This window comes from Colossoma macropomum, unplaced genomic scaffold (genome assembly GCF_904425465.1).
Source record: "Colossoma macropomum unplaced genomic scaffold, Colossoma_macropomum, whole genome shotgun sequence".
NCBI lineage: Eukaryota > Metazoa > Chordata > Actinopteri > Characiformes > Serrasalmidae > Colossoma > Colossoma macropomum.
The window spans coordinates 337,663-360,618 of NW_023496039.1; the positions used below are offsets into that span (position 1 = coordinate 337,663).

General features: G+C 38.1%; 1 protein-coding gene across 2 annotated transcripts; it reads right to left on the minus strand.

Annotated features, from left to right (window-relative positions):
- Window positions 1-552: 552 nt before the first annotated feature.
- On the minus strand, window positions 553-21,749 carry zgc:163098 (uncharacterized protein LOC100037380 homolog). 2 transcript variants are annotated; one of them, XM_036564735.1, is made up of 24 exons: window positions 21,664-21,749; window positions 19,032-19,114; window positions 18,103-18,214; window positions 17,859-17,968; window positions 17,586-17,653; window positions 16,382-16,476; window positions 15,698-15,762; window positions 15,312-15,477; window positions 14,620-14,825; window positions 13,355-13,398; window positions 11,094-11,198; window positions 9,961-10,027; window positions 9,249-9,415; window positions 8,277-8,439; window positions 7,239-7,318; window positions 7,002-7,089; window positions 6,753-6,881; window positions 5,992-6,187; window positions 5,729-5,806; window positions 5,195-5,228; window positions 4,452-4,602; window positions 3,430-3,507; window positions 1,730-1,974; window positions 553-1,025 (listed from the first exon to the last, which is right to left on the minus strand). In XM_036564735.1, the coding sequence occupies exons 2-24, from the start codon at window positions 19,107-19,109 to the stop codon at window positions 899-901; spliced, it is 2,652 nt and encodes an 883-aa protein (XP_036420628.1). In that variant the 5' UTR covers window positions 19,110-19,114; window positions 21,664-21,749; the 3' UTR covers window positions 553-898. The 2 variants fall into 2 exon arrangements, with proteins under 2 accessions (XP_036420628.1, XP_036420627.1); XM_036564734.1 differs by having other exon boundaries at window positions 3,397-3,507.
- Window positions 21,750-22,956: the final 1,207 nt, after the last annotated feature.

Below are 22,956 nucleotides of genomic sequence, written 5' to 3' on the forward strand. Positions count from 1 at the left end.
AAGGAAACAGAATTTCAGAGTGAGACTGGACTTTAAAATCCCTAGGAGTTACTTTATAAAGCTGACTTAGCTGGAGAACTTGCGTGCAAATTAAGGACTGTCCAGTGTGAACAGCTTCTGTCGGACAGGCTTGATTTTTGGCTTAAGATATCTGGCTAACTGAGTAACACTCTTCCCCCACTGCTCTACAACACTCAGGCTGATTCACTTCACACTTTAAAATGAATTAAGAGTGTATCGCTGTTGTCGGAAGAAAACGTCATATCTCCATTTTTGACATTTTTGAGTTTTTGACAGTTTGAAAATACCTGTTGCCTTTTACATTGTGTGTAAATTTCATGATGAATGGACTAAAAGAAATGACTCAAAATGACCTGGAAAAATGTCTGGTTCCATTGACTTACATTAAAAGTAAAGTAGGTTTTTTCCTTCTCCTGTAAAGTTACCATTTTGGAGATACGAGGTTTTCTTCCAACAACAGCGATATACTGGTTACGTTTCTCTACATTAGCATTTTCCTGATGGTAAAAACTCTTACACTCTCCACCACAGTTACTGCCAAGAGCTGTTTATTGTAAAGATTGTGGGGGCCAATCCTGCAACAGATCTTTCCAAAGAGGGCGTTTTTAAAAACAAAATTAAGAACTGTACAAATAAACGCTTAAACTTCATTTTACAAAAAAATCCGGGCCGAGCCCTTGCTTGTGTAATTGGAGCAGCCACAGAGAGTAGGAGGATTCTGGGAAATAAACAGACAGCAGTCGTTGGCCCGAGTCCAGCCCCTGAAGCATTGTGGGACAGAAGCATGTGTGAGAACGGCAGCAATCCGTAGGTGGCGCTGTTCACAGAGCTGCTTCAAAATCAGAAGAAAAGGTCACAGAGGTCAAAAGGTCAGGGTTCAGTGTTTGCTCTTCTTGGCCTTCTTGTGCGAGCGGTGGGGCGATCGAGATGAAGACCTCCAGGACTTGCGCTGAGGCGACGGAGAGCGGGAACGCTTCGACTTCCGCGGTGACCGAGACCTTGTCCTGGACAAACACACAAACAGGGAGAAAGAAAAGACGTTTTAGCATCACCACTGCATCTCCAGAAACAGAGGCACCTGAAAACTGAACGAGTCCTTTCATTACAGTGTGGAGGGACCGACAGAAGAAATATAAAAGGTGGCTTAAATTCAGTTTACAGTCCTGACAAAAAACCTATAATCCCCAGTTTTACCCATCCACATTTCAGTACCTTGGAGCAGGAAAGTGAACTTGGTGATCATCTTGCTAACGTTCATTTAACAAGTTAGGCAGTCGAATATGCTAGTTCTCCAGGGTATATTTTGGTTTTTCCATCTGAATTTACATGACGAAATCATAAGGCAAATTATTCAGTAACTGCATTAAATAAATGGAAATTTTTATTATATTTATATATATTTTTATAAAAGTTCCCGTTAAATTAACAGAAAATATGCTTTTAGTCCATTAATCATGAAATTTACACACAATGTTAAAGGTAACAGGTATTTTCAAAATTGTCAAAAACTGAAAAACGTTAAAAAAAAAATGGAGATTCGAGGTTTTCTTCTGACAACAGCGATAAATATGTCTGTAGAGGATGTGTTAACTTATTTTTGCAAAAAAAAAATAAATAAATAAAAGAATAAAAAAAAAAATCTAAATTCAACAAAACATGGAATTTGACTGGGGCACCCAAACTTAAGCATATGTATTTATGTGCATACCGGTCCCTCTTCTCCTCTTTGTCTCGGCTCCTCCCCCTGCTCCTCTCCCGGTCCTCACTCTTCTTGCTCCTTTCTCTGTCCCTCTCTTTTTCTCTCTCTTTCTCCTTCTCCCGTTCTCTCTCCTTCTCCCTCTCTCGCCCTTTGCTTTTGTCTTCCCCTCTGTCTCTCCGCTCTTCTTTCTTCGGTTTGTCCTTCTGCTTACTCATTGACTTGTCTTTCTTTTCTTCTTCGTCTTTATCAAACTCCTGTAGAAACAAAACCGATTTTTTACAAATTAAACATATCAAATGTATTCTAGTCTCATAAAACCGAGAATAAAAAAAGGCACACTGTTATATATGAAATGGACAGTACGTCACACAGCGAAAAAATATAGTAACAGTTAAATGAACCCAGATTTTTTTTCTTTGGGGCAAGTGTGTGATGATTTAGATATGCAGTTTGCTCAGTGCTAACTGGTGTACTTAAGCTACTATTAATCGTTAACTACATTAGTCTTGTAGTTGGGGCATAAAAGAAGCTAACTTCAGACAGTTTTGGAGGGAAAAAGCATCTAAAAATATTAACTTTAAGGATTTAGCCTTACCCTTTTCACTTTGTTGGTTCATGTGTCTAGTCATATTAGGTATGATTCATCATATACATTTTAAAACAAAAATTTCTTGTTTCTTTGTCATCTTTGAAGTGTAGTGACTTTTGCCCACCTCTAGCTGCCTGCTGACATTTCTGGATGAGGACAAATTATATTACCACTAACATCATGTCTTCCTTACACATCCTTCTGTAACTCCTGTACTACCAGGGTTTCATCCCCCTCCCAATGACGGTGCCAGAGGTGCAGGAGAGTAGTCCTCCTTGACTGACTATAGACTAGCATCCTGATAAGACTCCATGTTCATTTTAAAACACTCACTTTACACAATCCGATAAAATTCCAATGGATAAAATCATGCCACGGCAACAGTTGGAGGCTTTTTTCCCCCAAAATGCAATAGACCACTTTCAAGAATCAGTGGTATATTATAATTAATACCACCTTTATTACAGAAATAAAATGTATTTTCCATTAACATCAGCTCTTATTCTTTCCAAAAACTGCATTTTGGAATGAAAAACTTAAAAATTTCCTGCCTGAATTTCCTGTTTTAGTCATATCCAGCACTGTCTAAAAGTCTTAGGCGCTTAAGAACATTGCATAAAATAAATAAATATATTTTGTCAGTGAAAATATCATATCTTTAAATCTATGTATATGTGGAATAAACACAAATACAGAGGCAATGTTTTTATGAGCTAGTTTGAAGAACAAAGTTTGTTTGCTGATTTCTCCTGATGCTCCCAGCCATCACATGGTTAGACTCCATCAGCAGCACAATTTGATTTAACATGATGAAGCACGGATTAGCCAAACCAGGTGTCAGACCCATTATCACACCCATGGTATCACTACTTACTGTATTTTAATTATTTATTGTAATATTTGTGTTTTTTATGAACAAATAAACAATTACTTAACAGATAAACAGCTTTTTCATTCTAATTTTCTTTGGTGCCTAAAACTTTTGCACAGCACTGTATGTCACATGAATAGTGAATGAACAAAATCTGAAGGTTAACATTCAACATGCTTCTCCATTTAATGTGCTAAATGGGAACTGCATGTGTACCTTCTGTAATAGTTTGTTTCTGTAGTGCTGAACCTGTTGTTGGAGGCTCATGCTGGACTTCCTCTGTCTCTTCCCAGACTCCAGCTCATCCTGAAACTTCATCACCTTCACCTGCCAAACACAAACACACACACACAAAAATGAGCTATGTCTGGCATAATATACACTGAGATCAACTGATTACACAAGTGAAATCAGGTGAGCTCCTGCTTGTTTAAAATGAAAGCTTGCAGACAAGGTTGGACAGCCCTGATTTAGACATTTCGGCTGTGTCCAAACCAGATATTACAGCGCTAAACATTATGTAAAAATAGAGAACCACCATTAGAAGTGTATTTATTAGTGTACTAGGTAAAGTATAGAAGTGTGTGGACAGGCAGCCTTGGTTTGCACAATGCTGATTGCTGGGATATAAGCTTCCATTACTTGTTAGCAACATAAGCCTCATAGCTCCAGTGCAAAACTAAAGAAGCAAACTTTAGACACCCAATATGTCCTGGCTGATCAACTGTATATGGGGTAGTAGAGGGTAAACTGTGTGCATTTGATTTTAAGCTGAACTACAGCTGAAGGATTTGGGAAAAATATCTACTTGCAATTTTTCTGACCAATGATGTGACTGTGATTTAAATTGATTGGTTAGATTGTTTTCTAGTTGGTTTCTAATTACGGTCCAGGCCTGTTATTTTGGCCAAGAAGACCAGCATATAGACTTTTTCTGGTTTGTGGATTGAATGTTGAACATTGAGTGGAGTGTGCCTGAGGGGCAGTTAGTTGTGGTTGTGCCCTCATGTACACAGCACATGGCATTTTGGTTGCATCTGATTGGTCCAACTCGTCCACAAGTAGTTCACAAGTGTTATTAGGTCAAGTTTCCCCAATCAAAGCTTATGACAACACTGTTGTTAATGTAGACTATATTTAAAATTGTAGCTCTTCGCGGTTTGCAATTTCAATAATATCTCGATATCGATAGAGACAGAATTTCGATAACAATCTCTCACTCTTTCGTCGAACTATCGCTTTAAGGAGCTTATGTGTTCTCTCTCTCTCACCTCCAGCTCTCGGAGTCGAGTTCTCTTGCTCTCAGACATCTCGAAGTTTCTCAGGCTGCTCTTAAACTCCGCCCCCTCGTACCTGCTGGGACTGGCCGCGTCATCGCTGCTGCTGACATCATCAGAGTCCATCTCGTTATCCTTCACATCACTGAAGGAAAGAAAGAGGGAGCCATGCCCAATTTATATCACAATTTTCACGAACCACACAACAATGACATAATACCACAACATATAACAACAGTTAAGAATGAAGCCTGTTCTTAGTTGCAAAGCAATAATTTGTAACAAAAAAGTAAATAGTTGTTGAGTTACAAATGTTTACACTATTTGTTAAGAAGCGAAAAAGTATTTAAGCTGTTGAAGCTCATGTTTAGTTTGTTTTGGGGGCGGAGCTGTTTGTGGTTCACTGTGTTTGGGTTTATCACAGTATCCAGGATACGGCAAAATGCATATCACAGAACAGACATCTTGTCAAATGGATAATCCAGCAGAAAATTAGAAACTTGTGGAAACTTGGGAAAACTTCTTTTTGTGAGAAGGTTATTTCAGAGGCAGAACCTGTTTTCATAGGACATATATTTTCTTAAGCTAACCAATATTGTGCCCCACTGTCTGTTCCTTTATATGTGGTATTTAGTCAGCCCTGTTAATTCTGCTTCTGTAACTGGTCTTCATGAAAAACAATAAAAGCTCAGTTTACAATAAAAGAAAACAATCTGTTACCTCTCAGATGAACTTACCCAACACTCCTCTCATCTTCAGAGTCTGATTTAGCTACAGGGTCAAAAAAGAGAACATCAGAAGGGTCAGATTAAAAATGAGTGCTAATAATAGCATAGTAAGAATGCAATTAGGACATGTATTTCTGTAACCAAAAAAGACCAAATTTTTTTGTTTTCATTACATCCAAAATACTTTGCCCTTGAAAAGTGCTGGAACAATGATACCCCTTTTCCCTCATCCACACTTAAGAAGTTCAAAGAGTAAAAGACAAGCATGGTAATAAAAATCAGAAGTATACAGCCGAATGTTATGTATTCTTCACCATCCCAGCACTTTGAGAGAGTGATATGTACTCTATGGGCTAGTTTCTCACATCCAGATTAAGCCTAAGCCTAGACCAAAAAAATATTTATCATCATTGATTGGACACTGCAATTTAGTCAAAGTCTAGGCTCAATCCATGTCAAGGAATCTGGCCCTGTGTAAGTAGTACATTTTGGCTACATTAAAGGCTAATACGGTCAAGGTAGTGGCAAGTTCTCTGACTGTACCTGAAGGCTCAACATCGTCCACTCTCTCCCATTTAGACAAGGCAACACTGGGCACCATCTTATCCATGCCTTCATCCACTGCGTTTTGCACAAAGACACACACACACAATCTTTTTAGACTAAAGGTTTTAGACTGAAGAAACAGCGACCTCATATAGAACACCTATGTTTTAATAAGCAGAGCATAGGTCTGGTAAATTTCACACTAAAGTCAACCTAAAAAGCAACAAAGCAAAAAGAACATTTCTTCCATCTTCACTCACAGGGCACACCGTCAATGTCATCCATTGGGGGTCCGAGGGGGACCCCATCTATGTCATCCACGGGAACCCCATCAATGGAGGAAGGGTCCCAGGGCATGGGGGATCCGTCCAGGTCGTCCAGAGGCGTGCCGTCAATCTCCGCCCCATCCAGAGGAGCTCCATCTAACGGAGCACCGTCCAGGTCTGGAGAAGCAGTCTGCAGTAGATGAAAAAGAGATATATATCCTCAAGGAAGTTCAGTGTTTACAGTTACCATCCAAATATGTAGTTTATCTATTCGATCCTTCATTAAATTACATCAGGTGAGCTGCTGGTGGAATTTAATAAATCCATACAGTGGTTGGAATGCAGCGAGGAACCAAATCTGTTTATTCTTTATTCTTTCAACCAATATATCAATAACTTCATAGAAAAAAAGCAAAGTCTCATTACTTTATACTGGAGAAATTACTAAAGTTATACAGTGTTGCTTTCAAGACAGATAGTAAGTATTTTCTTGGCTACTTATGTCTTTCCTGGCTGCTCACATCTTAAACCACACACACACACACACACACACACACACACACACACACACACACATACACACATATACATATACATATATATATGCAAAATTATTTTACTTAATTTATGTGTATGTACACTCCATTTAATAGCATACGGCTCACATCTAAAAACATTTTCAGGCTAAGCAAATGAAAAGAGTAAATGTAGTGCATAAGGAGTAACGACTAATGTGTCAGAAGTTCTAAGGTCACCTCTGTCCTTTCAATGACTTCCTCTCCTGGTTTGATGAGGCCAAGGAAGATGTTCTGCAGCTGGATCAAAAAGGATTCTGGGTAAATGGCCCAGTCCTCCCATGCTCGGAAGCAAGTCATGATCTTTTGCTACAGAGAGAAAGAGAAAGAATAACAAAGGACAAGAAACAATGTGAACAGAGGGCCAAGTCATAACTTCATTCAGCAATAAGAGAAAAATTACATAAAACTACATAAGGCTGCACTCACCTTGAACTGCTCAGCCTGCAGTCTGGCCTGGATGTTTCTATATGCCTCCCCAACGTCAGTGAAAATCTGAGGCAGCCTTGGCTCAAAGCTGCCACACACAGACCAACACTGTTAACCATCGTATGTGCAAACAGCTTCTATTTTGTTTTTTTTCCATTTACAGCAAATTACAATATAATGGCAAATACAGTTAGAGAGAGAGAGAGAGAGAGAGAGAGAGAGACATAAATTTCTTACTATTTCCGGTAGTAGGATGCATTAGCGACTTTGGCACAGGAGTTGTACAAGATGTCTGAAACCAAATACAGCCTTGCAACCTGCCCAACAAAAGAAGTGCAATCAATTAATGATAACAATTATGCAAAAACAGTCAATGTGTTGATTACTTAAAAACAAATACACACATATGCTCATCACAACAGATTACAATACCCTACAGGAAGTGTAGAAGGAAAAAAGTAACAGAGGAAATCACTTTTCACACAGACTGAACTGTAATGGAAAAAGGGAGGTGAAGCGGCAAAAAAGCATAATAGTTCTAATAAATGATTAATTGAATAAAAGTCAACAGACCAAATCATTACAGAAACAACTAATACTTTAGAACTGTTCTGAGTTTTAGAAATCTGTATATATTAGGATACAAAATACCGACCCAACCCCACCCAATCCCTCGCTACCCACCTCCCACTGGTTTCAGACCCCAAGTTATGACGTAGCATTTAAGTTGATGTTATTTAAAACAGGCAGCTGATTTTTTTGTCTAAGAATTTAAAATGACTGTCTAAAATGACAGTTAGCACATTAAAAAGTAAATAATGTTATTTATATTGCAACTTAGGCTACTATGTTTCATGTGTTCACTTAACCCACACAGTGTGAGCTTCAAGATAAACAATGGTCTTCAGACAGTTTGGCTGTCAACAAATTGGAATTGGCCATAAAAATTCAAGATGGGTGATCCCTAGTGAGGGCTAGTTGACACCACAGGGATTCCCAATGCATAATGTATGGTGGGTATTGTAGTACCAGAACACTGATAAACTTTTAAAACAGCTTGAATTCTGTCAAACAGGTAAGGATGAGGGATGTTATGCTGTGCCACAAAATACTGCATAACACAATAAATAACACTCTAGTCGTACGCCATAATGCTCTTTATGTCCTCGATTGGACTGGGTGATTGTGCGTGTATAGTATAGAGAGGAATCTATGTATGTATAGTTTGTGTATACAGTAGAGATTAGGACTGTATGTGTGTGTTTGGATGAGTACCTTCTTCTGTAGTGGGGTGTGTAGTATAGAGAGTGACTCCGCGATGCAGGAGACCACCTCCTCTGCAGCTTCAGCCTTCTCCAGACAGAACATCATGGCGTCTCCAATCTCCACTCGACGGGGTGTTAAACCCCGCAACAACACCTCCAACTGCTCTCTGTGTCTGAAATACACACAGAACTCTATGAGAGTCTCTCAACAACCTCAACCTCACACATCTTTACATCCCACGAATAAATAGCTCAGCAAAATATGAATTTAGTCTCCCAGTTACCCCAAATGTAGATGATCAGCTAAGACATATTTGATGTCTAATGATCCCTTCTTTAGTTTTGTACTGTATGTACTGTGCAACATCTAAAGGTTTTTCTAAGCATTATTGACTCCGGAGGTTTTTGGCTAGCTTGAGTATCCCAAGGACTGAATAACAGATTAGAAGTTGATGTAACTTCGAAGTAAGATTTTTGTTCAGTTATGGCTGCTATTCAACATGTGAAAGCAGTAACTTTTGGTGCTCTTCCACACTCAGGGTGCTGGAAATGAATCGCACTTGCATTTCTTACTTCTTATGCACTTTTAATGTCTTTGTAACTATTTTTGCAAAAGATTTCTGAGGAGCTTAAACTCAGGAGTGTTACAAGCTCAATTATTATCTAATGCTTTTATTTTTCTGTAGCAGTCGAATTGTAAGCTTATAACCCACCAAAGAACACCGTGAAAAGTGCATTCCTAAACCATCATACACTCACCTTAAACTGCATCTCGGATAGTCTTGCTTATATGATTTCTGACACTGCATGACCAAGTTTTGCCCATAGACAACATTCTGGCTTCAACATGACGGCTGCTACTCTTTTTTTTAGCTTTTTTAAATTCTGAAATATCATTTTAACAAGGTGTCCAGCCATCATCTCACCTTGAATCAGGCAGACAGACAGTGACATACACTCAGTCTAAAAGTCTAGAACATACTCGGCCTTTAGCTGCCCTTTCTTTAGCTCCTCCTCCTGAGAGGGGGAGGAGCCATCCTCCGACTCCTCGTCTCCATGGAGATATGGTTTGAGGACAGGGGGCCTCCACAGAGAACCACCCCGAAACATTCGGAAATGCGACGTCTTCCATTCGCTCGGACTGTCTCCCTGAGAGGAGAGGGGGAGAGAGAGAGGGAGGGAGATAGAGAGACAGAGACAGAGTGTATGGTTCCATTTTAATCAAGAGACAAAATCAAGCTCATCCCATGCACACACGATTCTCCATAAAGCACTGACCAATACTATGGTAATAAAGCCCCTCAACACTGGGCTGTGAAGCAGTGGAACTGAGTTCTCTGGTGTAAAGCCTCCTCAGAAGAGTAGAGGCTGTTACTGCAGTAAATGGGGTGCAAACTGCCTATTAATACTCTGGATTTCAGAAAAACACAACTTTGGATGAGCAGGTGTCCACAAACGTTTGGATATGAAGTGTAGATCAAATGATCAGAGTGATAGGTTCACTTTTTTGATCCCCTGATAGGAAATGTGGCTGTTGCATTGTAAACAGACACAATTACACATACTACATAGCATGTGTACACAGTGCAAATACAGAAGCAAAACATGCAAGAAATCATCATCATCAAACTGAGGAATTCACATTTGTTGGTGTTTGAGTAAACAACAACCAAAGTGAAGGAGAAAACACATACCTGCAGTATGGAGTAGAGCTTCCATCTGTAGTAAACATGTTCCTGACTCTTATTATCAAACAGAAACCTGAAAAATCAACAGCACAAAGTCTCACTATTAGGCCTGAATGATTAATTGTTATATCGAAATCACAATTGGAAAGAATGCACTTTTGAAATCGTAGTGCTGGTCAGAAAAATCACACTCAGATATTTGACCAAATCATTCAACCTCATCACTATGTGACTAATGTAGTACTCAACGTTCATTGATATGCATCCAAGCTGTACAGATGATACACAAAAATAATTTGGCACGTAGCACAGAGTAAACAACTGCTATTAAATGTAAAAAGTTTTAACAGTGATTTGACGAGCAACCAAATTTACAATTTTGGTCATGCACTCGTTGTAATGAAACACGCAGTTGGTCAGCACTTCACAATATACTTGATCACTTCACAAACATATCATGATCTAATTTATCAGAATGATGTTAAATGTCCTCAAATTTCCCACCTCTATTTACAGTGTATAACAGCTTAAAATCCTTAAAATATTAAATAAAACTTATCATAAAAAAATTTAAAAATACCTTTCATTGTCTAGTTCATGGGATTAACATCTACAATAAATGTACACTAAGTTATTTTTGAATATATAGTAATAAATTATTAATATAACAAGTGATTCCTAACTTTTGAATGGTAGTGTATCTATAAAAAAACAAGTATTGGTTCAAGACACAGTTGTCTATTTTACAGAGAACAGTACGGCATACAGTGTCAGAAACCATGTAAGCAAAAGAACACTTGGAGTTTGAACAAGGCTAATTGATGTACATAATATTCCACTACTTGTTAGCCTAAATTAGCCTCGTAACTCCAAAGAAGTAATCTTCAGGCACCAAGCATGTCTTGGCTGATCAGCTACTTCTGGTGTAAAGCAAAAATTATTTTTTATTTTATTTTTTATTGAACTTTATTGTAGCTTATTTTAGCACAGTCATGGTAATTCATGGTATTTGAGTGAACAATGAACATGTCCTGGTGAACTGACTAAGTATGGAGTGTTTTTGGAGGGGATGGTTGCAGAATGATTTCTTCATTAAATAAATAAGACGATGCATAAATAAGAAGTCCACACAGACACACCTGAAGTCTGGGTTGCTCTGCTCTCGGCTCATGATTATGGCCTCGAACATGGGTCCCTCTCTCACCACAAACTCAATCATCCTGTGGATGAGGCACAGCAGGTTCCTACGCACCCAAAGAGACAAAGGGATGAGAGCATGAACGAGTGTACACCCCTCCCTCCCCCTCTTCTTCATCTTTGGACATGTCAGTTCTGTCTCACCCTAAACAAAGCTACCTAAGACTTTTTTCCCCTGGAGATCTACACTCCTGTAGAGTTCAGTTCCAAAGAGAAAGCTCTCATTTTCAGATGCTTCAGATAAACCTGATTAGCTGGATCAGGTGTGTTGGATCAGGGCTGGAACTAAACACTGCAGGAGGGCAGCTCTCCAAGGGACTTGAGTGTCCTATACATTAACCCCTTAAGCCCTAAGGGGTCTGTATGTGGTCTCGCACTTCAGTTCTTCACTCCCATAACTAAATAATTTACATATTTCATAGACGGTACTAATTCATAATAATTACTGAATATTAAATCATACAATTCATAACTTAATAATAATCCTGTAGTTTAAAATGCTAATCTGTCACGCTTCTTCTCATGATGTGTTGCATCTGAGCATATAGTTCAAGGGGTTAATTATTTCTTAAAGATATTACATGTATGCTTTGTCCAGCAGATGGTGCTGGCGTACAATACACAATTTCTGGAGACTCTAGCAAATTTTCTTATGGGTAAATGAACATGCTGGCTTCTCTCACTTGTATTTGCTGTGATTTTAAGCCATTTGGGGAGCTTCTGTGAGGCAGACGGAGGTGAATGTGGGATTGTCGGTAACTGTTCTATTACATCAGACTTATAGTAGACTTTTCTAATAAGCTTGTCACTGTCTTCTCTAATTATGTATAAGGAATGTACAAAATTATGGAAACAACACATTAAATACTCAAACTCACTGACTATTTCATCTGGTATCCCTAAAATAGGGGACTTCATAGGTTTACAATTACTGACTGTATTCGATCTGTTGCTGCACAATGGGTTCATCATTCACCAATGGAACGGGACCACCATAGGACCTCGCTGACCAGGTATTATTGGGGTGGTGGATCACTGTCAGCACATCAGTGATACCAACACAGTAGTGGTATGTGCATCCGCATACAATTAGTGGACATGGTAAGTGGAAATGCATCCATTAGGTAAGTAAGGAGCTGCAAGACTAAGCCTTTGCCTCCACCTGTTTCTTCCCATAAATGACAGAATAATTTACAGAACTACTAACAGGTGAGAGACAATGTTTACAGTATGTAAGTGAGACAGAAATGGTGTGTATTTTAATGTATTTTTTTAATGTGGGACATTAAAAACGGAACACCATAAATGTCTGTAAATATTTGAGCATCACAAGTATCACGCAAATAAAATATATATATATATATATATATATATATATATATATATATATATATGTATATATGTGTGTGTGTGTATGTGTGTGTGTGTGTGTACACATGTGTATATGTATATATTTAGTTTAATGTTTCCCTAGCAAACTGTGAAGACATGAAACAAAACAGCAAAATATTATGCAGCAAAAATTAATAGCTGCCACTGTGTTCTGGTAATGAGATAAAATTGCAAAACATATATTTTGCAAAAACTATAGCATACAAATTGTGAAATAAGATGCAAAAACAAAAAAACCAAACATTATTTATAAATATATCTTCTGCAGTTATAAGAATTTGGTCAATCAAATTTGAAAATCTTCCTAAAAATCTATATAAAAACTAATAAAATCACTACCATGCTGGTGTCACTGCTGTGCTGAGAACGGTGCAGCATCAAAGTAATATCTGGTCAGTGGTGGTCCTATGATGGTCCTTTACCATTGATTATGGGGTACGGAGGGCTGACAACAGATGGGCCCAACAGATGGGCTATAGTCCCAACAGACGGGCTGCAGTCAGTAACAGCAAACCTAAAAAGGGCACCTATAAGGTACTTATTTCTGATAAAGAAGCCAGTGAATGAGTATTCCATGTGATGTACCCCTTCTTTTTGTACATGCCCTGTATACATGTACCGTTTTTTCAGCTGTACTGCAGTATTAAGCTACCACTGCATGTATCTTTTCCGACACTCACGGACAACCATTGCACTAATCAAACCGATAGAGCGTATACACTGCTGTTATCAGTGCCAACTATGCCTACTGTGTGTGTATATGTAGTTTTCTCAGTCATACTGTGATATTAAATGGATAAAGAGTGTGTACCTTTCTGATGGGATAACCACTGTCACTACGGCGTCGTACAGAGTCTGTTCGTGACGTCAAACCACGTGATGAAGATACAAACAATATAACGTGAGTTTATGTTGATAAAAACCGTAGCACAGTCACACAACACTGCAAAACATCCTCACCAAGCAGAACCCGTTCTAATCTCAACTATGCACTTCACCATTCAAGCTACAATTATTATGTATGTGAAGTATAATTAGTACCACTTATCAAAGGCTAAGCCACTAGTGCTCAGAATAAAAGGAAATCTGATCTGCTATCAGGCTATTTAGGATTAAATGAGTACTAAACCCCAAAAGAGGTACTACAGCTAACAATGAATAAAAGCATAAGGAGACCAGTTAGCACAGTTCTAATTTGACCAGTACTAAACTGGCCCGAATTCGTTTTCAGATGTTAGTATGTTTGGATGAAGCATTCCTTTAAAACAGCCTGTTTTCTCTTAAAACTGCATCCCCTCCACCCACCTATGTGTTTTCTCTCATTTGTCAAAATTCCACAGTGAAACTTGGTTAACACTTTATTTTGATGGTTCACTGTAGATGCTTTGTAAATGCTCATTCAACCTTTTCCTAAAAATAAGGGCCAGTTTCTCCAAACCCAAATTAAACCCAAGACTAGACCAATTTTTAATGATGACACACCAGTTACAGTTTAGTCCAACACTACACTTAAACCATTTTCTTTAACCTGGTCCTTAATGTAAATGGCTTTAATTTACATTAAACTCAATATCTATTTTACTGCTCTAACTCTAATCACAGTCTAAACCGTAATTATCTTTAACCTACATTTAAGCCAATATCTATTAAATTCATAACCCTAAGTGTTGGTTTCCCAGAAAGGGATTAAGCCTAGTCCTGGACTACAGTTTCCTATCAGTGAAGAATCTCCATTCAGAAGGCTGTGTAGTCCAGGATTAGGCTTAATCCATGTCCATGAAAGCGACCCTAAATTAATTAACTAACTAACTAACTAACTAACTTCACCTTAACTTTTCACTGACAACCAACTGGGCTTCACTGGTTAATTTAACAGTTTGAGTTATAGAGGACCATCAAAATAGAGTGCGAACATATTCTTTTCCAAAATAAATAAAACCAACAAGAAAAAAAATCATTATCTACTTTTAGAAACTCACCAAGCTTAACCTTTTCAAAATAACTTCAACACTAAGCACAACACAAGCGCAAACCCTCTGTGCCATGCCATGGGCTGATAGGAGAATGAGAGTTTACCTTGTAAAAATCTTCTTGCGAGCGGCTGCGAGGTTTGGTGAAGTCGTTGCGGAAGCGGTCCCGCGGCTGAGCATTGAAGGGCAGCCCGGATGGGGGAGGTGGGGCCGTGGTCTTCAGCACCCCTATGGGGGTGTAGAGGGGCTGGGGCGGAATCCGTACAGCTTTCCCCCAGCCCAACTTCATCTCAAAACCCATCACTGTTTTTCCTGCAGTGAGCAATAAACAGAATAGTGAGAATGGACATCTATGACTCTTCAAACTTGAAAAGCTCATCCGGACTTTCGGAGATGGAAATTTGTTTGAGTGATCAAATTTGTCATTAATAGGAACGATCAGGTACTCTACTAAATGGAGTGCACGCATTGTTAGAAGTCAGAGTTACAGCCACTAAAAACAAAATTATGTTGTAATTTAAAGACAGTTACTTCTCCTTCTTAGCTCTGTTTTAATATAAACCGTAGATTTACATACATTTGTAAATAAGAGTTTTTATTTGCAAGTTCCACAGTTTCAACAGGTATCGGAATCAACGATGGTACCCCATATTTTCTGAAATTACAGTCAAATCTTGATATCTGTCAGATGCTTAAATATATATATATATATATATATATATATATATATATATATATACACACACACATAAAATTATGACTGCACATCAAAACTGAAAAATTACACCATCTTAACACCATCTAAAGCAGCCAATGCCCTTTCAGCGTCTTTCCGTGTCATGAAGGCCACAAAGCCGCGGTTGGTCACTCTGGTCCTCTCCTCTTCCGTCCTAGGCCACATGATCTTGACACTGGCCAGCGGGCCATACTTTCCAAACTCCTTGCACAGCATCTCCTCCGTCATCTACAAAGCCATCAAACAGAAACAAAAATCGCCTCAGTTGGGGAGAGTTTAGGTGTGCAGAAAACACTTGGAAGCATAACAATTCCATATCATAACTTGCATTAAAAAAAAACATTTAATTTACATTTAATCATTTTAAAGACAGTTCCATCTAAGTTTTTTTTTAACTCAGTATGGATAACGGTATGGAGAACACATGAGTAATGATACTGCAGTGTACCTTGGGGTTGATGCAGCCAATGTAGAGGTTAGTAGTGGTTGGCACTGTTGGGTCATCATCAAATACTGCATTTATTAAAAAAAAGAAAAAGAAAAAAAACAAAAACCACACATAAGACACTAAGACACGGGAAACCTCCTACAACGTCAGGCAGCAGTGACCAAATCTAAATGGGAAAAAACTCTATATGCTATACCACGTCTATACCATCTATATCTAAATCAGCCGTAATATATTATACCATACTCCACAATGTAAAAAATATTTCAACCTAAAAATACTTCATGTGGGGGTAAGCAATTTAACGACTTTTTACCAACTCTAAACAACATTCCAATTCAAAGTATCGTTCAGTATACTTATTTAGATTAAATTAAATTAGTTCATTTACCAAGTCATTTACCAACTTTTGCACTGGTGATATTTTGTTTTGTTGCCAATATGTTAAATTTAGAAAATATATAGGAACTGTCAATTGTGCAGAAGTGTGCTCTTGTATTTCATTTTATTTTTGAATGCCCTGTATTCTGAACACATACAACACTAAACCTACAGCCACATTCAAAAAAAAAAAAGTTTGGGCATGCCTGGTCAAATGACATGTTTTTATTAATTTTGTAAGTGAAAATAAGTTAAAACATCATTATTTGATTCTGTGCAAATCTGTGTGTGTGTCTGCCTCACTTGACCGTCGTGTTAGCGGTAGATCCACATCTGGATACACCCCTCCTGGATCATTCTTCTTCCTTTTGTAGCGCTCTTCTCTCTCTTCCTGTATTCTGTGTGCAAGTTAGAGATTTCTTTAGTTTTACACTGAACAAGTAACAAGTGAAAAACAAATAACAGGAACCTTATACCCCACTAATTAGCCCTGTGCAGACTGCATGCCTAAATCATTACACACTTGCCTCAAAACACATTGAGCTACCAACCGCTTACGTCAGACACAAAAAAAGTGGCTACTTGTGATGCTGAAAGCTGCGTCATGTAAGATTTTTTTTTGTTAAAGCTGAAAGAAGTAGCATTACTGAGTCAAGTGAAACAACCCTGGTAAACTATGGCATGAATACCACGATCCAAGTAAAGCAACTTCTTGTATAACAGTAACTTAAAAGTCAGTGGCGTTGGAAACAGACTTTGCAGGAGTTTTGTGGGCCATGTCATTCATTTTTACGTATTCATGTCACAAGCACAGGCTCAAAAAGAAGGTCCAGCTCAATGTTTAGATCTCAAATGAAAAATCAACATCATACTGAGGAAGAAATGATGACAGAAGATAATTCATGTTCGCATCAGATTCATGGAAGAGGTCTGAAGCGCAACCCACAAAACAAAATGTTCTTCTGCATGTTGGCACAAATATTTATTTATATCCACCAGAGAAGTCGCCAGATCCCCAAAGGCTACATACTGCAGAGTTAATCTTTTCTTAATCACATGCTTTCTTAGTCCTACTGTGTACTGTTAATTTTGATCTATAACGAATGCAATCTTGCAATGCCAAAAATTCAGAAAAGTTTTATTTAGTCATACATCAACTTTTACTCTGTTTAAACAAATCAGATCTGAACTGCGTTCTAAGTGACCTCACACGCTCACTCAGAATACAACACAGTGCATCCAAAAAGACAAACACTGTAGCACACAGAAAGCTCTGGTTCTACACGCTGAACTTTATAAATCAATGTCGCTGTTGCCAGAGGGGACGCACACAGGAAGTAACTTTTCTAGTGGCAAAATTAAAGGAACAACTGAGCAACTTTTCTTCTTTTCTTAAAAAGATAACAGCATGTCATCCAATGTCAGAAAAAAGCAAGTCTATTTGCTCTTACAACTTAACATGATTTGAGGTTATAGTTACTGTCCAATATGAAGGACAGACACCTACTGTTTAAGCTCCTCTTTGAATAATTCCAGGTTACTCTTCTTCTTCTCTTCTGTTTTCTTTTTAACCACCTGTGAGAGAAAAACATCTACGTGGGTACAGCAAGCTTCAAGTACTGAAGCATGGAAAATCCTAAACTTCGGTCTTGTGGATTGTAAGAACTTGATATTAAAATATGTACCACATAATTATATGTACAATACAAAACCCAGCACACGATCTGTAGCTACTATATATCAGCCAGTACAAGAGAGACCATCAGCAATGATTACTCACAGTTTTCTTAGACTCTGCAGGCTGCACTGGTGACACATTCTGAGGTACGGGAGTGAATTTAGAAGCAGGTCTGTAAAGTTTACTCTTCTTCACCTCCGCTGCCTCTTCCTCTGTAAGGCACAGCCAAACGTTTATCAAGCACTGTGATAGGCACATCTTTCAAGCACGTATAAAAGCAGCACAGATTAGTCCAAAGATTAATGACTTTTTTTGTAACAGGAAGATATTTTCCAAGGTATTTCACCTTTAGTGGCGTTTACAATCCCCCCTCGTACAAAAGTCTTTACGCTGCTCTTCTCACTGCCATCGAAAGACGCCAAGAACTCCTCAAAGACTTCAGCGGCCTTTTCTTCTTCCTGCAACAGGCAAAAAAGTTATAGGAGGAAAAGCTAGAAATTAATATAATACTTAACCACATGACAACTTTAGTCATCATTGCAGTTTCAAAAAAAAAGATAATAATTGCCACTTTTTATCACTGTTAGTGCTGCTGCAGTCGTTGCCTGAAGTCAAATGAAATACATACTGAAGCAAAGCTTAGCCTGTCTATAATCACATCCACTGCTCACATCTTTAACTGAACAAATTGTACAACTTATACTATAATATCTTCAACATTTATATACACAGATCAGGCATAACATTATGACCACCTCCGTGTTTCTACGCTCATTGTCCATTTTATCAGCTCCACTTACTATATAGGTGCCATTTTGTAGTTCTACAGTTACAGACTGTAGTCCATCTGTTTCTCTGCATACTTTGTTAGCCCCCTTTTACCCTGTTCTTCAGTGATCAGGACCCCCATGGACCCTCACAGAGCAGGTACTATTTGGGTGGTGGATCATTCTCAGCACTGCAGTGGTGGTGGTGTGTTAGTGTGTGTTGTGCTGGTCTGAGTGGATCAGACACAGCAGTGCTGGAGGCGGTCATAAAGTTATGCCCGATCCATGTAAATGTACATTTATTGTTTGTAGATCTGTAGTGTGTTGTGCATTTATATATAATTAATCGTATTACAATCCATGCGGACAGCTGTACCAAGAGAAAATCCTTGAATATCTTGTTGCTTGCCAGTAGAAGATTCTGATTCTGAATAATCTGTGGAGTGGTCCTACGACAACAGAGCACTTTATGTAATGCAGATCACTAGATAATCCATGAACAAAGCACCTTTTTCTTGATCTCCTCTTGCTCTCTCTTCGTAAGTACCCTCTTCACTCCCGTAGACTTCCCTTTTTTGTCTGCCATATTGACTGTAAGTGAAAAGACAGCAAACATCATTATCAGCAGACTGTTTCTTGGTGACACGTGGCAGGTATATCAACCCTACCTTCCCATTAACATGTAAATTTTAGTGGTAGAAGTGGGCAATGTGACAATACCTTATTATGGTGGCACATTACAAAATGTTACTCTAAGCATATAGAGAATATTGTCAGCACTTAATTAAAACTGACCAACTGCATGTTTCATTACAAAAAAGAGCACAAATAGTCATGCTTCATCTAATTTAGTGAAGCACGATATGTGAAAGGAATAAAAATCACTGTAATAATAGCTTTTTATAGTATTTTTTTAAAGGGCATTCTAATCTAAAACTACCATGTCATATATTATTTGTCATGCTCTGTAGTATTCTGTACAGCATCCCTCAGCCTCATCAGTTTGATGATCCTTTTATGTTTTTATCCTTTAGTGTTCTCTCACTACAATATCCAGCATGCTTAACAGGCACCACCACATTGTCTCCTGCATAGTATTCATGCAATTGCTTTGTATTTCTGTATTGCTCATTATTCTTATTGTTTATTGTTTTAGTATATTTTATTCCATTATTTATCTTTCTTTTTATGTATCTGTACGGCAATACTTTGTTCCTGTTCATTCTGCTCTTGTTATGCTCTTTACTGTGCTTTGTACTGCTGCAATAGAAGAATTTCCCTCTGGGATTAATAAAGGGATCTATCTATCTATCTATCTATCTATCTATCTATCTATCTATCTAAACAGAAACACATCATAAAACCACTGGCTAACCAAGTCTCTGATGTACAGGCTAATAAATCCATAAAGAATTTGTAGTTTTTTCCTCCAACTTTCAAGCTAAATCATCAGCAGGGGGGTTTCCTAGTCTTTAAACCGGAAAGTACCACTCCAGACACTATGGTGGCACCGCTGGAGGTTGGCATATTCACAGCATACAAAGCAATGATTAAACTTTTGACAGACTATGATAAACTCAGACATGAGAATATCAGAATGTGTCACAATATGTTTTTCTAAGCATATTGTGCATATCATCAGCACTTACAAATCATATTCCAACTGCATATTTGTTTAAAAAGAGAGCATCATTAGTGCTGTTTAACTGGATTGAGTGCAGCACAGCGTGTGAAATGTTGAATACAAGTAATTGGATTCATAGTTTTTGATAGTATTTAAAAGATGTCAGAAAAATAAATATTACGACACACTGTGTATCGTAAAAAAACGTCCTGAAGTATAGTGATATTACATTTTGCCATATCGCCCACCTCTAGTTCTACCTTTGACTGGTGAGGAAGAAAATAACTGAACAGTGCTGCAAAAGAACATGCCTAGAGCTATTCTGGCTACACATACAGGAGAGGAAAAACACCAATCGTGATAATGATTCCTTGGGCACAAAACCATACAGGCAAAGATCAAGCACATAAGGCCAGCTAGCACATACTATGCTCAGCAGACAGGTTAGTACTAACTTCCATGTAACCTTGAAATTGGTTCTAGCATTAAAGGCCACAAGAACAACATCAGAACTTAAACAACTTAAAGCAAATCCCAGTAAAACAGGCAAATAACTTGAACTGCCCAAATTTGGCGGATAACCATGACTCTAAAATATCACCTTTCAGCCCCTTCTGAGGCTGGGTTTACTCAGTTCTCGGGGCTTTAGAGGCATTTCACAAAGCCACATTCCTACAGAGATGGTTCGTCAAGGGTTCTTTAGTAAGGGGAATGGTTCCATTTAGAACCATGAGCTCTATATAGAACCATTTTATGCTTAAATGGGTCTGTGCACGGTGAAAATGGTTCTTCAGGTTGATGAAGAATGTGTTATATATGCTTCTATATAGAACCTTTTTGAAAATGGCTCTACATAACACCAAAATGGGTTCTTCTGTTGGATGCAAGCTTGACATCTTAACAGTAGCAAAACCTTTTTGGTGCAATATAATAAATCCATTTTCGAAAAGGTTCTACATAGAACCAGAAGTAGCCCATTCTCCATCATTCTGAAGAACAATTTTACAACGAAAAGATCAATTTAAGAATGAAATAGCTCTACACAGAACTCACACTACTTAATAAAATCAGTCTCTTTACTAAAGAACCGTTGAAGAACTGTGTGTAGCGTCTATTCGAGCATTACGTTCCACCTTAAATTGTGCAGCGGTTAGTTAGCTACTGTAGCACCATTTAAGGTGGAACGGAAAAGTAAAAGCTGGCGAATGAGAATTCAGCTCCAGACTCGTTTAGTTTAAAGAGGTAATTTAAGATAAGAGCTGATGAGGGGTGTGTAAGACATCCCCAGCCGGGCAGCCCTCAGTTCAGGCCTCAGTTAAGCAGTTTACCGATGGATCCAGCTGTATGAAGTAGCCGCCGAGCTAACTGGCTAACGCGATCCACATCAACACACAGCGCGCTGCAAGCTCAAACCGACTCCCAGCTCATACGTGCAATACAGGAGCCACGGAACTGCAAGCTAAAACTAAGAGACACCGCCATGTACAACAGAATCAGCTGAATTCCTCACACTTACATAGTCGCTCCCATTAGAAAACAAACAGGACTGTGCGTTTATTATTAATCCGCCATTTTGGATTCTCCAAAAAAGGAAATAGCGGAAACGTGACGTCAGGCTAAAAGCGCCAATCAGGCGTTGAGTTTCTGGCGAGGGAAGTTTCATCACGCTGACCGGGAATCAATCGTCTCGTTTAACTGAGAGCAATGTGTACAAATATGTTTTTGAGTCACTTTTCTTGCATAAAAAAGGGTCTGACTATTAAAATCCAAGGCATATTTATTTTTAAAATAATAATAATAATGTGTAAGGTGGGTCTTTCTGGGCAGCATTGTGCGCCAAAAGTTTCAAATGATACAGGGTTTGATATGAAAAACGGGATGTTTTAAAATAAACATCTGGGTCATTCAACGAAACATATTACATTTGTGTCTGTAACGTTTGATGAGATGCACGAGGCACAGAAATGTTCCAAAGTGTGTTTCCAAAGCTTAAAACTATTCATTCAGGTGTTCTTTGAATTTTAGTTTACCTCATACCACTCAGCGCCTGCTGTCATGTAAATGCAACAAATCTGTGTCATACGCCATGTAAATATGCAGACAGATATACTTTTATTTTATTTCTCTTGTGCTCTAACTTATGTCTAGATGTATTTCTATTTTCTATTTTTCTGCATAGTATGTAAGTTTATGTGCAATTATATGTCTTGCTACTGAAACACTGCAATTTCCCTTCGGATCAATAAAGTTCTATCTATCTATCTATCTATCTATCTATCTATCTATCTATCTATCTATCTGTCAGTCTGTCTATCTATCTATCTATCTATCTATCTATCTATCTGTCAGTCTGTCTATCTATCTATCTATCTATCTATCTAATCTTGTTATCATGATATATGAGAAAATGTTTTTCTTGAAGAGTAACATTACTATTTTTAATCATTTTTTGTTAGTATATTGCCATTTTCGCATGTCCGTATTGACCAACATCACATTTGCATCTAAAATATCGCCAAATATGTTATTTTTATTTTAGTTTATTATTTTCTGAATTATTTGTGCCCCCCACCTAATGGTTTTGCTTTCTAATGGCTTAATGATTTCCAGTAGAGACTACTAGTTTCCTGTAGAATACCTTAAGATCCCATTAGGAAACCATCAGATGAATTTAGAATCAGCCACTGGTCACCTGTTAAACCATTGGGATCCTTTACATTGTGATATTAACCCATTAAAAAAGCAAAAACTCATCCCAAAGCCATTTGGAACCAAGAGAAATACTTAATGGTTTCTTTTGGGTTTTTAA